The 23,947-nt window shown below is 37.9% G+C and overlaps 2 protein-coding genes across 2 annotated transcripts; both read left to right on the forward strand.

Annotated features, from left to right (window-relative positions):
• The first annotated feature begins 308 nt into the window (after positions 1-308).
• pex19 (peroxisomal biogenesis factor 19) lies at positions 309-4,579 on the forward strand. The gene is made up of 8 exons (XM_082172339.1): positions 309-434; positions 909-994; positions 1,146-1,308; positions 1,405-1,490; positions 2,375-2,548; positions 2,712-2,870; positions 3,082-3,126; positions 3,217-4,579. Exons 1-8 carry the CDS (start codon positions 374-376, stop codon positions 3,301-3,303), a joined length of 861 nt encoding a protein of 286 aa, XP_082028465.1. The 5' UTR covers positions 309-373; the 3' UTR covers positions 3,304-4,579.
• An 814-nt stretch (positions 4,580-5,393) lies between these two features.
• On the forward strand, positions 5,394-23,947 carry copa (COPI coat complex subunit alpha). Its single transcript, XM_082172338.1, has 29 exons — positions 5,394-5,625; positions 6,063-6,176; positions 6,255-6,328; positions 6,943-7,023; positions 7,115-7,191; positions 11,598-11,707; positions 13,700-13,809; positions 13,918-14,017; positions 15,514-15,732; positions 15,812-15,962; positions 16,068-16,134; positions 16,221-16,296; positions 16,377-16,459; positions 17,093-17,318; positions 17,468-17,606; positions 17,714-17,876; positions 18,156-18,302; positions 18,389-18,578; positions 19,831-19,926; positions 20,006-20,094; positions 20,179-20,302; positions 20,423-20,512; positions 20,753-20,859; positions 20,958-21,107; positions 21,801-22,124; positions 22,207-22,317; positions 22,404-22,565; positions 23,216-23,410; positions 23,607-23,947. Exons 1-29 carry the CDS (start codon positions 5,586-5,588, stop codon positions 23,664-23,666), a joined length of 3,675 nt encoding a protein of 1,224 aa, XP_082028464.1. The 5' UTR covers positions 5,394-5,585; the 3' UTR covers positions 23,667-23,947.

A 23,947-nucleotide genomic window follows, 5' to 3' on the forward strand; every position in this document is an offset into this window, starting at 1 on the left:
AAATTCCGTCTATATATTAGGCTAATTGGTTTTACAACATATAGCCTAGGCTAGCCTACATTTTTTTAAAGTCTACTTTAAACGGTATCATATACATTTATTTATTTTCATTTATTATTCTTTTTAAGTAGAACACATTTATTAACAATTGGGAATAAAAAATAACGCATTAAAAAAAAACTAATAACCACGAGGATAATAATGGTATGCTCATAATAATTATTGAACGCGAACACAATTGTATATTCAAATGTTGATATAATAAATCTGAAAAATTCACACACACTCACGCACACACAAAACTTCCAAAGATGTTTTTAATGGACGTCATTATTTTGCGACAAATTTGCTGGTCTTGTCATTGAGAAGCAAGATGGCGTCAGCATCAGACCATCAGGGTGCTCCAGACAGCGAACTGGACGAATTATTAGACAGTAAGTTTGGAGGATGACTTAAATATAAAAATAACGTCAGTTAAAATGTGCGAATGTTTGAGCCCTTTTGTAATGTTACTCTTTAGTGAACTAGCGTTTAGAAGGCGGTTGTCACAGTGCAGTTGCTGCTCCGCTACTATGCTCATGCTTGTCTCAGTGATTGTACTTTTTTTAGGCATGTGAAAACATTACACTGTTCGTCGTTTAATTAATTAGAGATCCTCAGTCTATCTCTTTTATGGTCCCATAAATACTCGTAAATTATGTTCAAACCGGGTTTTGAAGTTAAATGGAGCTTTAGGAGCTGCATGTTTACTAGCCAACTTTGCTATTCATGCCGTGTAATGAAATCAGTCACATGATTATATATAATCAAAACAGATGCACGTATACCTCTGGTACACTAATGTTAGTGTTTCCTCAACCTCAACTACTGGTACACTAATGTTAGTGTTTCCTCAACCTCAACTACAGGTGCTCTTGATGATTTCGACAAGACCAGTGTTCCCCCTATGGCCCCTGAGGCCCCCACTGCCCCTGATGCAGGTACGAGTGAGAAGGTAATAAACACATATTTAAATTTTTATAGCAATTCAAGTAGTGACCAGATTTTTCCAAAATTTTCCGGCACTCTTGCAATTCTACAGTAAGTTTGTTTCATGATTGTTGCCGGTTCATTTAAATTTTTTCCTCTGTTCATTTCATCCTTAGCCCCCTCTGCTCGAGGACAGTAAGTTCTTTGAGACTCTCTTTGATGGTGAGATGGCCAATCAAGCACGCGAGGAGTGGGAGAAAGCCATGGCTGAGCTAGCGCAAGAAGAACCTGACCTTCTACAACATTTTCATAAGCTGTCTGAGGCAGCAGGTAAAGTAGGTGAGTAATCTGAAATGGAGCACTGTTGGATGAAGATATACCAGCTATTATCCTATATTCTAATTGTTTTGACAAATTATATATTTTTTAATTTAGGCACAGATGTAGCTTCACAGCAAGAGTTCACCTCCTGTCTTAAAGAGACCCTTAGTGGTTTGGCACAAAATGCAGACAACCTCCAGGTAAACCCACTTTGAGTTTCTCATATTGCAATGTAAATGAATTCAAGGAAATAGTGTGACATGGTTTTAATGATACACTACAAAAGTTTGGGATCGGTATGATATTTTTTCTGTTTTTGAAAGAAGTCTCTAATGGTCGCCAAGAATGCATTTATTTGATCTAAAATACAGTAAATGTATAATCACAATTTTAAATAACTCTTTATGTTAAATGTCCCCACCACTTTTTGCCAGGGTTGATATTGTCCCTACCACATTTTTAAAAACCTCTTTCTGCACGGATATGCCTAATGCAAATGAAACGCATCCAGTTGACGTTCATTTGTGTTAAATAAGAGCCGATCTAAGGGCTCTAATTTGTTGTTTTTGAAAATCATGCTGAATGTAAAAAAAACAAAAAAAAACGATATGAGGACTGATTAGAACCCCCAAAAGACAGCTTTTAGCTGAAATCTAAATATATTATAACATTATAAAGTACTTGAGATCACTTTTGATCAATTTATTACATCTTTGCTGAATAAAAGTATTCATTTTTATTTTAAGTATTAATATTAAGTAAAAATATCTTCCTGATCCCAAATTTGCAAGGTAATGTATGGCAGAAATTTTTTTGAAGAAATGTGATAAACAAAAGTCAGAGGCGGCTCACTGCAGACCCATGGGTGGAGCGTGAAGTCCAGCTCCCCCTCTCTGGACGTAATATGTAGAGCTAGATGGTCCAACCACACCCTAATCCTACCCATTACCCTATCCCTCCACCCCTTAGTTCTACAGAGGTAGAGTGGGACTTGGTCAAGCTCAACCCATGACGTCCAGAGAGGGGGATCTAGATGTCATTTGGCTCTGCAGTGAGCACCACTTGCTTTTACCTTTAAATGCAGAGTGCAGGACTGGCTGGAGATGATCTGGTAAAGACCTTGGAGAACCTGGGATTGAATGAAAATGGGGAGGGAGGAGGAGAAGATGGCAATATTCTCCCAATTATGCAGTCCATCATGCAGAACCTTTTGTCTAAAGAAGTTCTCTATCCTTCTCTTAAAGAGATAACGGAGAAGGTGAGTTGTTTACAGCATCTATCTGACTGTCTTACTGATTGTCCAACCTTTTTCTGGTGCCAGTGTATATGCCTATCATCAATTAAATATTTATTTTCAGAAAATCTTGCAACACATTTCCATTTAAATTTTTTTTTACTAATATCACGCAATTTGCATTTAGTACCCAGAATGGTTGGAGGGCAACAGGCAGTCCCTCCCCCCAGACCAGTTCATGCGGTATGAGCAACAGTACAAGATCATGGGAGAGATATGCAGCCAGTTTGAGAAAGATGGAGACAAAGACAGCACATTTGATAACATTCTAGAACTCATGCAAAAGGTAAAAAACATATAATTTTTAAATTGAGTAATCCAATTATTTTTATAATGATTTAGAGCCATATTTTCAGGTTTGTTTATATGTATGAATTACTTCATCTTTTTCTTGTACCCTTTTTACTTAAAAACATAATAATATAACTTAATATAATTTTTCAGAAATGTTACGTAACAGAAATGTTAATATTTTGTTAATAATGTTTTACCCTTAGCTGCAAGACTTGGGTCAACCTCCAAAAGAGCTAGCTGGAGAGGCAGTGAGTATTTTGTTATTATTATTATTATTATTATTTTACAATAGATATGTCATTTACATAATCAAAATGTTTGTTCTCTTATATTTTCAGCCTCCTGGCTTGAATTTTGACCCAGAAGCTCTGCACCTTCCTGGAGCACAAGGGATTCCTGGAGCAGAGCAGTGCTCAGTCATGTGATCTCAATGAGGTCAAATTTATGTATGTTTAAAAACTATACAATTTGGAGCTAATTATCTGAACCTGAATTGGACACAGTGGATCACGCTCCGCTTTTAAAGGAGTTTGTTTTGTGTCTGCACTGAAACTGTGAACTTCACTACATTAATTTGACCTTGTAGTTTTTGTCCACAGAGGTTCTTTTCATATTCATCCCTAATCCATTTACTGTTGTCACTGTAGAGCAGCTCTTAATGTTTTGAGTGAAGCTTGATATCTCAAGTGTGCCGACAGCTTGGTAAGAAAGAATCAAGGTCTTCTGAATTTAGACCTTTCTTGTGCGGTGAATTGTGTTTTGTATAAGTAGACACGAATGCATGGAGTGATGGGAAAAGTATTTCCAGTTTAATTTTACTTTTAAAATCTCAGAAGAATGGTCAGAGGCTACAAATAGCTTTCATCGGATTGATGAAATCATTTTAATATAAAATGTAATATCTATTCTATTCTCATACTGTATCATTAGTTTCATTTCTGTGATTTGAAAACTATTCAGTGACAAATTAATCAGATTAAGATTAATAAAAATAAAAAAACTAACTGCTTGCACTTCAGATCCAGGTTCATAATATATCCATCATTTCATTGTGTCAAACATAGGCTGCATTTGTGTTTGAGTGGAAAAATGATCTCTACTTGTGTCTTCTAATGGATCTGTCTGCATATAGATCAGTTTGGAGTAGTGAATTGCCAAGTAGATCTATATCATTCCCATCATTCCTGTGGTGGTGCCTCTGTGATGTGCTATTGTCATAATAATAATAGTCCTAATTTGCCTTGATTAAAAGAATATTGTTTCATAGTTCAAAATTAATACTCTGTATTAACACTCAAAGAACATCATCTTAAATCCCAGGATACCTGAAAAAAAAAAGGTTACATTTTGTAGTCATATGTTATTGAGGGGATGTTTACAGGCTTCTTTTGCATACAGGTTTGAATGCCTGGAAGTGGGATCCTTTCACAGGATCAAGTATGGAACTGACAGTTGACTTGCTTTCTTGACACACGTCATTGGTTATATGTAGTATGGTATTATCTGGCCAATATGAGAAGGATATAATAGGTATGATGAACAGGACAAAAATATCCAATGGTTACAACACTCAGGGGTTGCTCAAACACCCAAGCACTTAAATCAGCTCATCAATATTCTTTATCATGTTAAATATTCCCTTAAATGTACAGTTCATTGGTCTTTTCACTACATGAAAGTCTAATAAATGTTATAAACTCACATTATTTTTTGCCTGCTCGATTTTATTCCAGTCACATATCAAATGAAACTAAGACCATTGATTACACACAATTGTCTATGGTTGTTAATTTATATTTTTGTGGCTTTAACACTTAAAAAAAAAAAAAAAAACAGCAAGGAGGTAACCTTTGGACATTTTGTGGTTTGTTTATGGCCCTTTTATGATGTATGGAGTGTCTATGTGGGTAAATACTTAGATCTGCTGTGAATGAATACGTCATTATGATGATTACGTTACGTTTGATCACGTTAATATTACGTATTATGCACCAACCAATTTATCATAAAAATAATTTGACTTTAATAGCAGTTTGGGTTTTTTTATTTTTTATACAGAAATCCTTATTTAATCTTCTAATATCTTGATTCAATGAAACAAATAGTGGGACAGCATTCAAATGTTGGATTTTTTCCAAAGTTCCAGGTGAAATGTGTAAAAATTGCTGCAACATTAGCGACCGGAATGTAAAGTAAAATTTTCTGTCACGTTTTCTCTAGAATAATGTGATAATGAGATAATTTATTTTAAGTTATAATAAACATTGGAACTAATAATATGGCAAATTATGGAAACAACGTGATGAGTAACCGCAACAAAGAACAATGCAATATACTATTGTTTACTTATACACGCAGTGTTCCTGATTATTATTTCCGTTTATTGACAGTGGTCTGTCAAGTGACTGACTGATAAAAACGAGTTTTTCATCTTTTTAAAATGCAGATGACGAAGGCTCCATGACGTGGACTTTGTGATGTTGGCATTTGAATCGTCAAACTTTATTTGTTCGCGCACTGGAACACGCCACGGCCCGAGTTGAGTGCTGTGGATTGAGTAGACGTGTCAGCTACGGAAGTGGAGCCGCAGAATCCTACACGCATAATCCCTTCCTAACGGGGGATGTTTTTAGGATTTAAATTAACGTAAACTGATCTACATCTACATACATAACGCATTCCTATTCGGTTATTATTGTCAGTGGAAATGTTGACCAAATTCGAGACAAAGTCGGCCCGGGTGAAAGGTAAGATATCTGCTCTGGCTAACTTCCCTTGACTGCTTTTTAATGTAATTATTATGGTTCTCTTTATGTTCGTTTGTCTGATTTGCGTCTATTCTTAATCTTTGTTGAATATAATCCATTGTCTTTTCCAGCAAGCATTCAATTAAAATCGTGCTGAATACTGTAACTTCTGTCATTCGGCGTTAGCACAACGCTAGTATTTGTTGTTAGCCATTCAGACGTTGCAGTAAATATTCTCTTCTATGATGTTTTTTGTATTTTTGTTTCGTTGAGAACGCGCTGAATTCATTATCTTGACCAGATTATTATCATTTATAAAGGAATAATAATCTGGTTAAATTAATGTCAATGTGATTATGTTCTCATAACACCATCTTGTTGACTGTCTTTATATTAATAAATAGCTGAATTGATTATTGTTTTGTCTTTTTCTGTAGGGCTGAGTTTCCACCCGAAACGGCCCTGGATTCTCGCTAGTCTGCACAACGGCGTCATCCAGCTGTGGGACTATCGCATGTGCACTCTTATTGACAAGTTTGACGAGCATGATGGTATGAAACAGCCGATCAACTATTTCATTTCCTCCTGTCATTTATTCTGCGATCTAATGATGATGTGAATTAATTTAGGTCCAGTCAGAGGTATTGACTTCCATAAGCAGCAGCCACTGTTTGTGTCGGGAGGAGATGACTACAAGATCAAGGTTTGCTTGCTTCATTCTCAGTACTGTTGTTTGAGAAATTTGTCACCTGGCCACTGCTACTTAATAGTTGGATGGAGTCGGTTAGAGTTTCAATTTGTTGCTAACAATGAAGAACATTTCTAAAGCATTTGTTACATTTTAGTGTGTTTTAACAGTTAATGGACCTGAGCAAACATGAACTTACTTTTTAATTGTATTAGTTCACTCAAAAATGAAAATGTATTCCATAATTTACTCACCCTCAAGCAATCCTAGGTGTATATCACTTCTTCTCTCAGCCAAACTCAATACGAGTTATATTAAAAATATATATTCTGGCTCTTCCCAGCTATATAATGGTAGTGAATGGTACCTTGTTTTTGTAGCCCAAAAAAGAGCATCCACCCATCCATCATGAAAGTAATCCATATGGCTCCAGGGGGGTTAATAAAGGCCTTCTGAAGCAAAACGATGCGTTACCGAAAGCCTGTCATTACATTTTATATACATTTATTTATATATAATGCACTGACCTCTGGGAAGGAAATATAGAGACCGGACCTCTCTTGTAAATTGTTACTGAGTTTTTCTCACATGTTTTGATGTACTGACAGTTATTTGACTCTGATTATTAGGTGTGGAACTACAAGCTGCGTCGGTGTCTTTTCACTCTGCTTGGACATCTTGACTACATTCGTACCACATTCTTCCATCATGTGAGCCCTACTCGCATCCAACTTTATGATGCTCTTTAATAATTTTTTTTGTAATGTTTACAATAGACTAACTTCTAGCTATCTTTTTCAGGAGTATCCCTGGATCCTGAGTGCTTCAGATGATCAGACCATTCGCATTTGGAACTGGCAGTCCAGAACATGTGTCTGGTGAGTCTTTAGACAGCTCATGAACTAGTGGATTTGCACAAGTAATCAAGAATTTTTGGTTCCACTTAATTCCGATAACCCACTTTAGACATTCTGCTAATTATTTATGAAGAACTTTGCAACTACATCACATCTAACTTTAATTAGAGTATTAGTAGAGAGTTAGTATGTTAGAGTCAGGTGTTCGGGTTAGTAGAATAAGTTGACATGTAGTTACTTATAGTAGAATGTCTGCTGGGGGAACATCAAAATAAAATGTGAGCAGATATTAAGCAGACAGTCTACTAATAATCAAATGATTGATTGGTAGTTGACAAGTTGCAAAGTCACTTGTACTTTTTTAAATAAAAATAGACCTTCGAAATAGTGTTAAGTCAAGTCAAGTCAAGTTTATTTGTATAGCGCTTTTCACAATACAGATTGCATCAAAGCAGCTTCACAGTATTAAATTAAAATAATACAACAAAGTTTGTTTCAAGAGGAATTTATTGATTGATAAAATTAAATTAAATATCCCCAAAATATCCCCAACTGAGCAAGCCAAAGGCAACAGTGGCAAGGAACCGAAAAACTCCATCAAGTGACCTAATGGTGTCCTAAAACTCCATCAGGTGCCTTAATGGAGAAAAAAAAAACCTTGGGAGAACCCAGGCTCAGTCGGGGGCCAGTTCTCCTCTGGCATTGGATAGAGGCCGGATTGTAGTTTGAACTGTAGGATTATATGAATGCCTGGCTGAAGAGATGCGACTTTAATCTAGTTTTAAACTGGGAGAGCGAGTCTGAGCAACGAACAGTATCAGGAAGACTATTCCAGAGTTTTGGAGCCAAATGTGAAAATGCTCTCCCTCCTTTGGTGGTTCTGGATATCCTAGGTATGACCAAAAGCCTTGAATTTAGTGATCTCAAAGAGCGCGATGGATTATAGGGCGATAGAAGATCCGTTAAATAGACTGGAGCTAAGCCGTTTAGGGCTTTATAAGTCAGTAGCAATACCTTGTAATTAATACGGAACTTTATAGGTAACCAATGCAGTGATGATAAAATCGGTGTTATATGATCATATTTTCTTGATCTCGTAAGAACTCTAGCGGCGGCATTTTGGACTAACTGTAGCTTGTTTATTGAGGATGCAGGACAACCAGCTAATAAAGCATTACAGTAATCCAGTCTCGAGGTCATGAATGCATGAACTAACTTTTCTGCATCAGAAACTGATAGCATATTACGTAGCTTAGCAATGTTTCTAAGGTGGAAAAAGGCTGTTTTTGTAACATAAGAAATATGATTTTCAAAAGACAGGTTGCAATCGAGTATAACACCCAGGTCTTTTACTGTAGAGGATAAAGTAACAGGACATCCTATGATGTTAAAGTTGTATTGTGCGAGGTTTTGTGGGCGGTTTTTTGAACCGATAAGTATTACCTCTGTCTTGTCTGGATTTAATAAAAGAAAATTACGCGTCATCCAATCTTTTATATCTTTAACACACTCTGTCAATTTGGAAAATGTAGCGTTTTCATCCGGCCGTGATGAAATATATATTTGAGTGTCATCAGCATAACAATGGAAACTAATTCCATGTTTCCTTATAATATTTCCAAGTGGCATCATATATATTGAAAATAACAGGGGGCCTAATACAGATCCCTGCGGCACTCCATAGTTTACTGGAGTTATGATCGATTTTTCTCCATTTAAATAGACAAAATGGTAGCGGTCAGATAGGTATGATTTGAACCAGCTTAGTGCTTGTCCTTGAACACCAGTATAATTTTGTAGTCGATCTAAGAGTATTGTGTGATCTATAGTATCGAACGCAGCACTAAGATCAAGTAAAACTAGTATTGAGATACAGCCTTGGTCAGAAGCTAAAAGTAAATCATTTGTGATTTTAACGAGCGCAGTTTCAGTGCTATGATGCGGTCTGAATCCAGACTGAAACTTTTCATAGATATCATTTTGTTGCAAGAAAGAGCCCAGTTGAGCGGACACCACTTTTTCTAATATTTTAGACATAAATGGAAGATTTGAAATGGGTCTATAATTTGCTAGATTATTATGATCTAATTGTGGTTTCTTAATGAGAGGTTTTATAACTGCCAGTTTAAATGTTCTTGGAACATGACCTAAAGATAAAGACGAGTTAATAATATTGAGGAGAGGCTCTTCCACTACAGATAACACTTCTTTCAGTAGTTTAGTTGGTATAGGATCTAATAAACATGTTGTTGTTTTAGATGAAGTGATAAGTTTATTTAACTCTTTTTGTTCTATAGTTGTAAAGCACTGTAATTGTTCTTTCGGGGTGATAATTGAAGCTGAATTGTAAGGCGCGATTGAAGATTGAACGTTTATAATTGTGGTTCTGATGCTTTCTATTTTCTCAGTGAAGTAGTTCATGAAATCATTACTACTGAACTGTAACGGGATATTTTGTTCGGGTGACGTCTGTTTATTTGTTAGTCTAGCCACGGTGTTAAATAGAAACCTTGGATTGTTTTGGTTGTTTTCTATTAGTTTGCGGAGGTGCTCAGCCCTGGCAGCTTTTAGGGCCTTTTTATAACGTGACATACTGTCTTTCCACGCGATTCTAAAGACCTCTAAATTAGTTTGTTTCCATTTACGCTCTAAAATACGGGTTTCTCTCTTTAAAACATGCGTAGTATTGTTATACCATGGTGCTTTATTTTTCTCTCTGACCTTTTTTAATTTAATAGGTGCAACCACATCCAATGTTCTAGAGAGAATGGTGCTCATAGTGCTAGTTAGTTCTTCTAGTTCATCTGTTTGTTTGGGTTCAGGCAGCAGCTGAGACAGATTAGATAAGCAATTTGAGAAATTATCTATGGTGGATGGAAGGATTGTTCTGCCTGGTTGATAACGCGACGCCGCATGACATATTACAGCAGTACGTAATATGCAAGTTACCATGTAGTGATCAGTGACTTCATCACTTTGTGGAATGATATCTATATCGGTTGGATCGGTTCCGTGTGATATAATTAAATCGAGTGTATGATTAAGACGATGAGTTGGTCCGGTGACGTTTTGCTTGACCCCAAATGAATTTAATAAATCTGTAAACGCAGCTCCTAACGCATCATTTGGATTATCTACGTGTATGTTAAAATCTCCAACAATTAATGCTTTATCGACATTGACTAATAGGTCTGAGAGAAAATCTGCAAACTCTTTTAGGAAATCAGCGTAAGGCCCTGGCGGTCTATATACGGTAGCCAAGGCTAGAGATAATAGGGATGTTTTTCTAACATCTAAGAGCGTAACATTTAGTACAAGTACTTCAAATGAAATAAACTTATAACCCGTTTTCTGAGTAACATTTAGAATATCTTTATAAATGGTTGCAACACCTCCGCCACGGCCAATCAGACGGGGCTCATGCTTATAACAGTATCCAGGAGGAGTAGACTCATTAATACCGAAATAATCATTTGGTTTAAGCCAGGTTTCAGTAAGGCAAAGTACATCGAAGCTATTATCTGTGACTATTTCATTTACAATAACTGCCTTAGGTGTGAGTGATCTAATGTTTAGAAGACCTAGCTTTAGAAATAGTTTTTGTTTACTAATAGCAACATTTTCTGTTTTAATAACAATTAGATTTTTCCTAGATCCTGCATTAGATTTATTATTTGATCTCACTAAACGAGGAATAGACACGGTTTCTATGCAATGTTCTACACTAGTATTTATATCAGTTGAATTGGTGCAGCAGAGACTATGATTTGGACTTTTGGTTACTAGTCAAAGGGTATTTAACATTTTGGAGATGTTATCTGACAGAAGATCCGCTCCGAATCTGCTTGGGTGTAAGCCATCAGCACGGAAAAGCCTAGGACGCTCCCAAAACAGATTCCAATTATTTACAAAGAGCAGTTTCTGCTCATTGCACCATGACATTAACCATTCATTTAGCGCAAATAATCTGCTGAATTTTTCATGCCCTAGTCGGTACGTGGGAAGCGGTCCTGACACAATGATCGTTGTTTCAGGCGATGTGCTGCGTACCGTATCGATTAGATTCCTGAAGTCTTTCTTCAGAATCTCCGTCTGGCGCAGCCTGATGTCGTTCACTCCCGCGTGCAGGACCACAGTTCCGACGCGCTCGTCACCGTTCAGGATCTCGGGAACGCGAGCAGCGATTTCAGAAACACGAGCACCAGGGAAGCAGGTGTTACCAAATTTAAGTAATTCATTTAATTATTAGGATATTGAAATTAACCTATTCTGCGAATAAAACCAAAAACTAAATTTCATGTACAAAAATTACCTGAAAATGCTCACCCCTTTTAAAAACAAATAGTTTGACCTGAGCAACACTATTATTACCTGTAGCTAAGTGAAACTGAGTTGTTCATGTTCTCTGTGCTGTCTCTTCTCTGTAGTGTGCTGACGGGGCATAATCACTATGTGATGTGCGCTCAGTTCCATCCCTCTGAGGACCTGGTGGTGTCGGCCAGCCTGGATCAGACTGTGCGCGTGTGGGATATTTCTGGTGAGGAGGCTTGGGACAGGATTGAGTGTTTTGGGAAGGCTGGGGAGGTGGGAATGGAGAGAGGGGATGAAGGAAGATAGAGGCTGCCTAATGGCATTCTCTTCCTCATGTCCTCTCTCTACAGTGTGTACAGAACAAAACTCTGTGGGCTTGAAGCAAAAACACCTCTCACTCTCATGCATCAAGCATTTGTCTAGTAATTTAAATTTTAAATGTTTTTTTGGGGGAAGATTAAAGGGATGGTTCACCCAAAATTGAAAATGTTGTTATTACTTACTCAACCCCATGTTGTTCCAAATCTGTAAGAGTTTCTTTCTTCTGTTGAACTCAAAAGAAGAGATTTTAAAGAATGTTGGTAACCAGACAGTTGATTGAACCCATTGACTTCCACAGTATTTCTTTTTTTTTTACTATGGAAGTCAATGGGTGCCGTCAACTGTCTGGTTACCAACATTCTTTAAAATATCTTCTTTTTGTGTTCAACAAAAGAAACAAACTCATACAGGTTTGGAACAGCTTGAGGGTGTGTAAATGATGACGACAATTTTCATTTTTGGGTGAACTATCCATTTAAATAGTGATGTTGAGACGACCAAATCACTGAGAGGTGATGTTTACATGGAACAAACAATTCATGAAACACTTAAAATAAAGGCTCAAAAGTCTTATTTAAGGAAAAGTTGAATGTGAGAGGTGTTTTTGAGATTCTGCATGTTTTAATGATGTCAATGTCTGTCTCCTTTGCTTTCATTGTTCTGAACCTCTTTCTTGCTCATTAACCTTTAACACCACTGCTGTCTGCACTGACTGAGATCAAATGCTCATTCCTTAACACTATACACAAGTTTGAAGCCTTAACACAAGTTCTTTCTCTGCCTATTTTCCCTTCACATAAAATATTAAGTGAATGTTACTGCATGGATAATACAAATACATGCAATGTAATTGTATTAGGAATTGAAAACTAATAATTCTTGACTTTTCTTGAATTTAACAGTGGTTCTCAGCCTTTTTCACCCCAAGGTCCCCCATTGTCCTAACAATATTTGAAGGCAATATTTGATAAAAAAAAAAAAAAAAAAAAAAGTTATTTATTTTTAACCCAGTAAAAAATTTAAAGCATAAAATAACTAGAAAAGGTTTTTTTTATATATACATTTTATTTATTTTTTTAAATACCCAATGGAGTTATACAAGTTTATTAATTTGCATTACCTCCAAGTTGATGCATCAACATGAACATAGATCTGTCATTTAATCATTAAATTGACTCTTAACACAACATGAATGCATGATTGAAGCCATGCATACTGCATTAAAATATGCAATAACAAATGCATGACTTAGCTGGAGTCTTTCTCGCTCCTCTAACATCCAACGCCCCTCCAGAGAACATTTGGACACGCTCCACCCCATCAATCCACCAGTCAGTTCCATCCCTGCTCTCTTCCTGTACAGCTCCTATGCCCCTCTGGAAACATCCACATCTGTACATTGGTTTCTGGTGCAGCTTTTGTTGGGCTTTTATTCATTTAGCTGACATTTGGAGTGCTGAGATATTAGACACACATCCTGCTCTCCTTTCCTTTTCTCTACGTCCTGACCTGAGTTAAGCCAATCACCTCCCTGTCGTTGATTTACATGCATCAAACCCAATCTGAAGTGATTTTGAGCTCTGTGATCACATTTAAACTGTTCTGTTTTGATTGTTGTCTTTGCTGTTAGTCTGGTGGTGAAGTTTACTAAACTTCCTTTACTCAGGTTTAGACCTAATGGAGGACATATGTTGTGTTTGTGTTCTCGAGTACCTGCGAATGTTTAGCAGCCCAACAAAATGTTTGTGTGTTTGCTGTCTCGCATATCATGTGTTTATAATCTTTGAGTAGCAGTTTTAATGTTGTTCCTCTGTTTTCCCTCCCTGGTATGTGGGTGATCCTGTGTAATTTTCAAATGGGTCCCCTGTGCGTGTCGGACTGTAAATGTTGCTTCCAGGTCTGAGAAAGAAGAACTTGTCTCCGGGTGCTGTAGACACGGAGGTGCGTGGCATCTCTGGTGTTGACCTGTTTGGGGCCTCTGATGCTGTTGTGAAACATGTTCTGGAGGTAAGAATATGGATGTAGTGGTCTTGGTGCTGTAAAGTGTGATTTGTGGTCGAATCAATTTTGTTGTTTGCTTGAATAAAAGTTTGTGTTCTCTTGCTCTGGTCTCAGGGTCACGATCGAGGCGTAAACTGGGCAGCCTTCCATCCCAGCATGCCTCTCATTGTGTCAGGAGCAGATGACCGCCAGGTCAAAATCTGGAGGATGAACGGTACGTGTAACTCTGCAGAATAAAGCTTTACATATAAAACAGTGGGCAGAATAAAATCAGTCACTTAACCTTTTCAATTTTAAATAACTTAAAGCTGCAGTCCGTAGCTTTTTTGGGTTAAAAATGATCCAAAATAAATTTGTGAGCAAGTACATAACCAGCCAGTGTTCAAAACTATCTGCTTGCTTTAGCTCGATTCAAAATGGTAAGCTTGTAATAATGTTTTTAATGTCATTACGTCACATCTGTACACATAAAGAAGGAGTCTCGGCTAGTAGGCTATATTGCGTGTGAGGATGTTGGAGGTGGTGATTTATAGCCTTTTCTCACAGCACTTGATATGATTAAACATATCAATTTGATGGCGGATCCAGAAAGGTTCAAACGACAATCACCAGTGACAACTGGAAATTCACCCATTGTAAAAAGCGAAAGAGAAAAAAAGAGACTGCAACCGGGCCCATGCGAAAACAAGGACAAAAATCGGAAGGGCATTAAATGTAGTCACGCAATGCTGATGTTGTTAGCATTAACAATTTGAAAACAAAGTATAATTTGCACGGTTTGACGTGATATAAGCGATCGTTAGATTTAATCGACACGATTTACTGCAATGCTTTTTTCCCTTTAGTTGGTCAGATGACATTTTCCGGTGAAAATTCTTATGTTGGTCATACTTCCAAAAAGTAGAATCTGTGATTGCCAATGACAGTATCCACACCACCAGAGCGGTGATTGACAGCCGCACATTCTCCTCAAAACATTGGATTCATCCGCGCTGTGCCATGCCGAGGCACAACGCACGTATAGTTGATAATTCCGCAAATAACTGCAATTGCAGATTTCGAACAGAGATGGCAACAAAAAGGAAAAACTGCGGACTGCAGCTTTAACCAAACGGCAAACAATTCCAGCAGTAAAGCTTTAGCTTCTTGGGTATCGCTTAATTGCTGTGGTTGAAATGCTTTAAAAAGCTTTGGCTTTCTGCACAAAATTAAGCTCTGGTGTAGGTCTACCTTTGCCAATTAACTCCAGCTTTTCTTTAAAAGTTCATCTTGAAAATGGCGTGGATAATAAATTAGCAACAATGTCCTCTTCATCAATGTTGCTTGCAGTTTCCTTAGCGAATAGCGCTAGCTATCTTATTAGCATTTTATTTTTCCCTGATCGAGTTCCTCGCAGCGGGCGGTATGCGTCATAAGCCTTGTGATAACAAGCCCCAACCATTTAGAGGGACAATATAATTGGTAAATTTTTCTGTCGTTTGAAATTAGTTTCTCATTGACTTGCTATGGCTTGGCCTCTGTAATTTCACAGCTGGACCACCAATCACAGAGCTGAAAGCGTTAGCCGAAGAATCCTAATATGGAAAAAAAAACGGACGTCTCTTTCAGGGCCTAGAGTTCCCTGACGGTTCCCCTCTGATATAATGAATAAAATGTGGAAAAATTTGGTTTTTATTTACATTTTGTTTTGTAAATTATCCCTTCTTCTAGAGTCTAAAGCGTGGGAGTTAGACACCTGTCGGGGGCACTACAACAATGTGTCCTGTGCGGTGTTTCACCCTCGTCAGGAGCTCATCCTGTCCAACTCTGAGGACAAGAGCATCCGTGTGTGGGACATGTCCAAGAGGACTGGCGTGCAGACCTTTCGCAGAGATCACGACCGTTTCTGGGTTCTAGGGGCTCACCCCAACCTCAACCTGTTTGCTGCTGGTAGGTTACTGTTAATAACAGACGAATGGTTTTGGCGATGACATGATATGCATTAACGTGTTATTCTGTTACCTCTCAGGCCATGACAGTGGGATGCTGGTGTTTAAACTGGAAAGAGAACGTCCAGCTTACGCCGTGTATGGTAACATGCTATACTATGTGAAGGATCGCTTCCTGCGTCAGCTCGACTTCAACAGCAGCAAGGATACAGCCGTCATGCAGCTACGCAGGTTTGTGAATTTCAGTGTCTTTTCTACTTTGAGTTTGAAGACCGTAAATGTGCACCTACAACAGGTTTGAAATTTTCAGTTGAACTGTTTCTTTTATATTCGCAGTGGATCCAAATTCCCTGTGTTCAGCATGTCCTACAACCCCGCGGAAAATGCTGTGCTGTTGTGCACTGTGAGTATTGCAGAATCTTTTTAGTCTCCTCAATCAAATCAAGGTGCATTTTTGTACTTGTGCATTTCTTCCTCTTTCCCCTCCAGAGAGCTACTAACCTGGAAAACAGCACATATGATCTATACTCCATTCCCAGAGAGAGCGACTCCCAGAATCCTGATGGTAACATTTGATCTTTTCTCTTTAGAAGTCCTTAATCCAATGTGCAAAACAAAATGTTAAATTCTTCTGTCTGTTTTCAGCTCCTGAGGGAAAGCGCTCCTCTGGTCTGACTGCAGTTTGGGTGGCCAGGAACCGGTTTGCCGTTCTTGACCGCATGCACTCAGTAAGTGAATCAAGCAAAATTTATCTAAAAGAAAAGAGTATTGCAGTATTGACTTATTTTTGTAGGCCATCCCGGAAGTTAGCAACATCCTGGATCTCTTGACAAAACTTAATAGGATTTTTCCATTGGCTTTTGGATTATTGCTGAAAATAAACTCTGTGAAAAGTTTGATTCTTGCACATTTTGTTCATCATGATATTAATCACAAATGAACAGCTTTTATGAATTTTGAAGCATAAATACAACTGCCGGAAGTAAAAAGTTAAACGTTGGCTATAAACAAACTACACCACGGTTGCATGACTTCAACACCATTAAGCTTCTGACTCTCAGACATTGATTAAAAACATTTTAATTTGAGTTAAAATATTTTGCAAGAGTGCAAGTATAAAGTCAACAAGCCTGTAAAAGCGGATTAGTGAGTAGAACGACATGATGACGTTTAATGTTCCTGACAACCTCTGTAGTCCTGTTTTGCAAGTTGTTAACTGTCTTTTTCAAGACAAGTAAAAGCTTTAGAAAATTACAAGGGGGTAAAATATATTGAGCTTGTGCAAAAATGTGTCATCCTTGCAGCATTAAATAAAGGAGTTATGACCATGTACTCAAACAACTTTTTTTGTCTCACCGCAGCTCCTGATAAAGAACCTGAAGAACGAGATTGTGAAGAAGGTCCAGGTACCAAGCTGTGAGGAGATCTTTTATGCTGGAACTGGGTCACTGCTGCTGCGTGATGCTGATGGAGTCACGCTGTTTGATGTGCAGCAGAAGCGCTCCCTTGCCACGGTTAAAATTGCTAAAGTCAAATATGTGGTGTGGAGTTCAGATGCCAACCATGTAGCCCTGCTGGCCAAACACGGTACTGCAAACTCAAAAATTGGTTGTATAGGCTTCAGCATATAAAAAATCTCCACCCTTAAGGGTTGTTCAAGCATTTTTGCCTTGTAACAAACTAAATAATTCCATATCATGTCACACACATCTGACCCTCTGCTCTTGCTTGTTCAGCCATCATGATCTGCAACAAGAAGTTAGAGAGCCTATGTAACATCCATGAGAACATCAGAGTGAAGAGTGGCGCCTGGGCCGAAAACGAAGTCTTCATCTACACCACCTCCAACCATATCAAATATGCTCTCACCTCCGGGTAAAGCTCCAATAGCCTGACACACAACTCTTTCCATTAAGAAAACCATACTGTTTTTGCCTAACCTGATAATGGCATGTTATTCATATTCCATTTTTTTTTCTCAGTGATCATGGTATAATCCGTACATTGGATCTACCCATCTATGTGACAAGAGTCAGAGGCAACAGTGTGTACTGCCTGGATCGTGAGTGCAGACCGCGAGTGTTAAATATTGACCCCACTGAGTACCGTTTTAAACTGGCTCTGGTCAATCGCAAATACGAGGAGGTTAGTGTGCATTTTCAGCCATGAGACTTGTTTTATTTATTTTGTTTTTTTTATTTCAATTTTATTTATTTTCCATTTTAACTTTTAATTATTTTTTTTTAAATGTCACAAATGAAATGTTCCTATTACCTGACAGATGTCCCTGAAACAGGTGTTTTGTTTCTTTGAAGTTTTTTTATATATTTATTTTTTTATTTTTTTATCAAGAACTCTGCCTGTGAGTCATTTTGCACATTCGGATTTGCCTTTAATGACTTTTTTTCTACCCAACACCCTCAGGTTCTTCATATGGTGCGTAATGCTAAACTGGTTGGTCAGTCCATCATTGCTTACCTACAGAAGAAAGGTTACCCCGAGGTTGCACTGCACTTCGTCAAAGATGAAAAGACCCGTTTCAGCCTGGCACTGGAGTGTGGAAACATTGAGGTATACTTTAGTGATATTTATGGAGGTTGAAGGCTGAAGCCTTTTACCTGAACAGGTGTTTATTTTTTATCTGTTTCTTCCTGCAGGTGGCGCTGGAGGCTGCAAAAGCCCTGGATGAACGAAGCTGCTGGGAGCGTCTCGGCGAGGCTGCGCTTCTACAGGGCCATCACCAGGTGGTGGAGATGTGCTACCAGAGAACCAAGAACTTCGACAAGCTCACATTCCTGTACCTCATCACTGGAAACCTGGCCAAGCTCAGGAAGATGATGAAGATAGGTGAGTGATGATGAAAATAGCAGTAAAGTACCATTCAAAGGTTTGGGGATGGTAAGGACATTTGGTTTTTTTTAAAGGTTTTTGAAAGAAGTCTTGTATGTTTAATAAGGCTGTGTTTATTTAAACAAAAATACAGCTAAAACTGTTATGTTGTTAAATATTACGATTCAAATAAGCGGTTTTCAATTTTAATATATTTTAAATGGTAATTTATTCCTGTGATGGCAAAGCTGAATTTTCAGCAGCATTTACCCCAGTCTTCAGTGTCACATAATCCTTCAGAAATCATTCTAATAAGCTGATTTGCTGCTCAAGAAACAATTCTCATTATTATCAATGTTGAAAACAGTTGTGCTGCTTAGTATTTTTGTGGAAACAGTAAAGGCCCTGATAGTGATATACCTTTGCAGCGGTGTACTGTTAGCGAACATCCAGACTCCCTAAAAGCGGTGTGTAGATGAATGTTAATATGTGCTTCGTGTTTCCTCTCAATGACAAAATAAATGCACAACAAAAATGACAGCAGTGAGAAAACGGCAATTAAGAAAGCTGTATAAACTGCTTTTAAACATGATGTGGATGTTTGCACAAGCTCTGCAATTCTGCACTTCAGTCAAGTAAAGTCACGTTTATTTATATAGCAAAACATTAAACCAAACAGCTTTACAGTATTAAACATGAAAAACTGTCAGTGTGGCTTACAATTAGAATCGCACTTCAATTTCTACAATAAAGCAGCTCTCCAGTGTTTTTCATTTGTTGACAAGTCTGACCTTGACGGACTCAACAGAGGAAATTAACCGGAGAAGATTTCCACATCACAGAGTGCATCTACCTATAATGTAATCGCCTCAGACCAATGGTATTTCGAAGGTGTTTACCAGCCAGAGCGAACTTTTCAAACTCCGGAACGAACTCCTAAACGAACTTCGTTAGGGCCTGATTTTGTTCGAAATGATGTCACACGAGTTCATTCTTCGATTATGCTTGAAGTATATTAAGGCCTTAATATTTTTTTTTAAGGATTATTTGTTAAACAGAAAGTTCAAAGAACAGCATTTATTTGAAATCAAATGTTTTGTAGCATTATATACATGTCTTTAACTTTTAATCAATTTAAATCATCCTTTCTGAATAAAGGTATTAACTTCTTTCAGCAACAAAAAAAATCTTAGTGACCCCAGACTTTTGATTAAGACTTTTAGAATTAATTCCTGTGGATTGGTTGAATGATGTTAATGATTTGTTACAGCTGAGATAAGAAAGGACATGAGTGGACACTACCAAGGTGCTCTCTACCTGGGTGATGTCAGCGAGCGTGTGCGGATCCTGAAGAACTGTGGACAGAGTGAGTGCTGTCACTTTTTCATTCACATGATTGTTTTAATGCGATTTATTTAATGAAAATGTATCACATTCATTCTCAGAGTCTCTGGCTTACCTGACTGCTGCCACTCATGGGATGGATGAGGAAGCTGAAGCCCTGAAGGAGACCTTTGACCTGGAAAAAGAAATGGTATGATCTATTCTCATTACTAACAGAGATGCACATATTCGCTGATGAATGATTCCTCAGAATGATTGAACTGTTCATGTACAGGTGCCAGAGGTAGACTCCAATGCTCAACTGTTGCAGCCGCCACCTCCCATCAACCCCTTAGACACTAACTGGCCTCTGCTAACCGTCTCCAAGGGCTTCTTCGAAGGAGCCATTGCTGCCAAAGGTGACAGACTGTTTTTTGAGATGCTCATACTCGTTTACAGTGTGTTACCTGGATTTATAAAGTTGGATGGATCTAATTTTTGAAGAATAGCAGCATGAATTGTTGTGTATGTTTGGATAGGACGAGCAGGGCAGATGACTGCTGACCTGGACATGGATGCTCAAGGAGATGAAGGCTGGGGAGAAGATGCAGAGCTTCATCTGGATGAAGGTATTTACTGTAGTATTTTATAGTAAAAACCTGTTCTGCAATAAGACAATATTTTTGAAGCAAGAACCCAAACCAGACTTAAAACTTATGACTTATGAACTTACCGTTCATACCAAGGACGATAACTATAAAGTTTTAATAATCCACCCAGAACACTTTAGAACACTATAGCAACACCCTGGCGACCACCTACACCCACTGTCTTACGATCTAAACAATCATCTATCATGCTCTCCTCAGATGGATTCATGGATGCTCAAGAGGGACTGGGCGATGAGGGAGCTATTGGGAAAGATGAGGGAGGAGGATGGGAGGTTGAAGAAGATCTGGATCTCCCACCAGAACTTGTACGTTTTGTCTAAAACTGCAATAAAAATCAGTTCTGTCTGTAAATGAAACTAGATCTTAAGTAACCTCATCTTGTTGTCTTTCCTTTAACCAAAAGGATGTACCTTCTGTTGGAGGAGGTGGTGCAGAGGGCGATGGTTTCTTTGTGCCGCCTACCAAGGGCACAAGCCCCACCCAGATGTGGTGCAACAACTCTCAGCTGGCTGTGGATCACATGTTGGCTGGCTCTTTTGAGACTGCTATGAGGGTAAAAGGATCTCACAAAACCGATTAGGGCTGCACAATCTTGGGGGAATATTTGAATTGCTTTTATTTTATTTATATATATTTATTCAAAATAAAAATATTTTCGAACAATATAAATCTTTACTATCACTTTTTATAAATGTTACACATCCTTTCTGAATACAAGTAATAATTCTTTTTTTTTTTAAGAAAAAAAAAAATTACTGACCCCAAACTTTTGAACGGTAGAATATACTGTTACAGAAGATTTCTATTTTAAATAAATGCTGTTCTTTTTTTTTTACTTTTTATACATTGATAATAAATCGGCATATAAGAATGATTTCTGAAGGATCATGTGACACTAAAGATTGGAGTAATGACTGATGAAAATTCAGATTTGCATCACAGAAATAAATTATTTTTGAAGTGTATTAAAATGGAAAACCATTATTATAAATAGTTATAATATTTCACAATATTACAGTTTTTTTCTGTATTTTCGATCAAATAAATATGAATAAAAAAATAAAAAGTAAATATATTACAATACAAATAAATATATTACAATACAAATATTGTTTAATATTTGTATTTAAAAAAAATACATATCACTGGCAGGAAGGAATATACACTGATGCACCTAAACTACAAAACTGAAATGTGCCAGATGGTTTTCTGCTGTCTCTAATGCATTTCATTCTCTTTTCCACAGTTACTGCATGACCAAGTTGGTGTGGTTCAGTTTGGACCCTATAAGCAGCTTTTTATGCAAACTCTGTCCCGTGGCCGCACCTGTTACCTGGGCCTGCCGTCTCTGCCCTCCTTGCACAGTTACCCCCATAGGAACTGGAAGGACAGCGGGGCTAAAGGGGGTCTGCCAGCGGTGGGTCTGCGTCTCGCTGATCTCATTTCACGCCTGCAGCAGTGCTATCAGCTGACCACAGCAGGACGCTTTGAAGATGCGGTCGATCGTTTCAGAGCCATTCTTCTCTCCGTACCACTGCTTGTGGTTGACAACAAACAAGAGATCGCAGAGGTGTGTTGTGATTCAACATGAGTACTTTTATCAGGGTTTTTGTAGGGTTCGAGTACTAAACATTCTCTTTACTTTCACTTAGGCACAGCAGCTGATCACTATCTGTAGGGAGTATATTGTTGGCCTCACCATGGAAACGGAGAGGAAGAAACTTCCTAAAGACAGTCTCGAACAACAAAAGAGACTTTGTGAGGTAGGTGCATTTCTTTTCAAACATTAAAATCTATAGATTTAAGATAATTTTAATATACATTAATACATCTTTTTTGTGTGTTTCAGATGGCAGCATATTTCACACACTGCAGTCTGCAGCCTGTCCACATGGTTTTGGTATTGAGAACAGCTCTCAATCTTTTCTTCAAACTGCGTAACTTCAAAACAGCAGCGGGTTTTGCTCGCCGTCTGCTTGAGCTGGGCCCCAAACCAGAAGTGGCACAACAGGTAAACAAATAATGCTTTTGTCATTTTCAATTATTACAAAATATTACTTCTTAATGTATTTAAACTATCTTGTGGCCCCTTTAGAAGTGTGCTGAGGCTCCCTAGTGGGCCTGAGAACCACTGATGCAAAAATTAGTAAAAATGGAAAAATAATATTAGAAGGGAAATGATTGGTAGATAGGAATGTTTTTCAAGCCCTTGACATAGATCTAAGATGAATACTATAATGTTTAGTTTTTTTATGATCCACAATTTTTATTAGGGTAATTCAGTTAAATTACATTAAACATCCAATCGTGTCGTGTTTTTACGCATGTAGTTTTGTCACAATACTGGAATTTCAAACGTTAATACGATGCCTTGAAAAATTTCGGTATTTGATACCATTTTCGATACCATGGGGAAAACTACCACATATATACTTCCATACAGATGTATGTTTTTGACCATAAAAGCTGCGAAAACGTTGTTAAATTTGGACTTTCGATCTGTTTGAGGCAGCTTTATGAGAGCACAACTTTTATATAGATCAGTGATGCGCACGCTTTTGGTGTCAATATCTGTCAAGATCAATATTTTTGACAACACAATCCCAATGTGTACATTATCTGTTATTCATAACCTGTTGTTCCCCGTCTTTACTTACTCAGACACGAAAGATTCTTGCAGCATGTGAGAAGAGCCTGACAGATGCTCACCAGCTAAACTACGACCCCCACAATCCCTTTGACATCTGCGCCGCCTCCTACACTCCCCTGTACCGTGGGCGGCCAGTAGAGAAATGTCCCCTGTCTGGAGCCTGCTACTGCCCCAAATACAAAGGAGAGGTCTGCAGGGTCTCACAGGTTAGTTCTAAGCCTTTGTGATGTCAGTGTTTAATAAGTGTTGGTTTATTGAAGGGAGAAAGTCTTATGTTGTCAATAAGTGAGAAAGCAACTTTACTTTTCCCCTTGTTCAATGGTTTATCTCATCATGCGGTGCTATAAAGTGAAGAATCCATTTAATTGGCTGTCTCTCTCTCCTGTTTTTCTTTTTTTTTAGGTAACCGAGATTGGTAAAGATGTGATTGGATTGCGCGTCAGCCCACTGCAGTTCCGTTGAACATGCATTGCATAAGCATGGATGAAAATAAATACGCTCTGTTTTCTCTCATATGTACTTTTCCTTTATAAGATGAAGTAACAACAACTTTGAGATCAGAAAATTCTAGAAAATACCTTATGTGACTAATCTCTCTGTGACTGTCCTTTCTATTATATATCGAAGGTCTCTACAGTCTGTATTCTTGCGTTTCATTAATCTAAATAACTAATTGTACATCTGTGACCCTGTCAATCAGTGAAAAAAGTTTCAAATATTGAAATAAAATTCTGGTGATCAAA

The sequence above is a fragment of the Leuciscus leuciscus genome, assembly GCF_965113295.1.
Source record: "Leuciscus leuciscus genome assembly, chromosome: 6".
Classification (NCBI taxonomy): Eukaryota; Metazoa; Chordata; class Actinopteri; order Cypriniformes; family Leuciscidae; genus Leuciscus; species Leuciscus leuciscus.

Excerpts from the sequence above, each read along its gene's own strand:
- pex19 (XM_082172339.1), top strand. The coding sequence starts at position 374 with ATGGCGTCAGCATCAGACCATCAGGGTGCTCCAGACAGCGAACTGGAC. Across the intron at positions 995-1,145 it reads ATGCAGGTACGAGTGAGAAG|CCCCCTCTGCTCGAGGACAG; the intron begins GTAATAAACACA and ends TTTCATCCTTAG. Across the intron at positions 2,871-3,081 it reads TTCTAGAACTCATGCAAAAG|CTGCAAGACTTGGGTCAACC; the intron begins GTAAAAAACATA and ends TTTTACCCTTAG.
- copa (XM_082172338.1), top strand. The coding sequence starts at position 5,586 with ATGTTGACCAAATTCGAGACAAAGTCGGCCCGGGTGAAAG. Across the intron at positions 11,708-13,699 it reads GCGCGTGTGGGATATTTCTG|GTCTGAGAAAGAAGAACTTG; the intron begins GTGAGGAGGCTT and ends TGTTGCTTCCAG. Across the intron at positions 22,318-22,403 it reads AACAAAAGAGACTTTGTGAG|ATGGCAGCATATTTCACACA; the intron begins GTAGGTGCATTT and ends TGTGTGTTTCAG.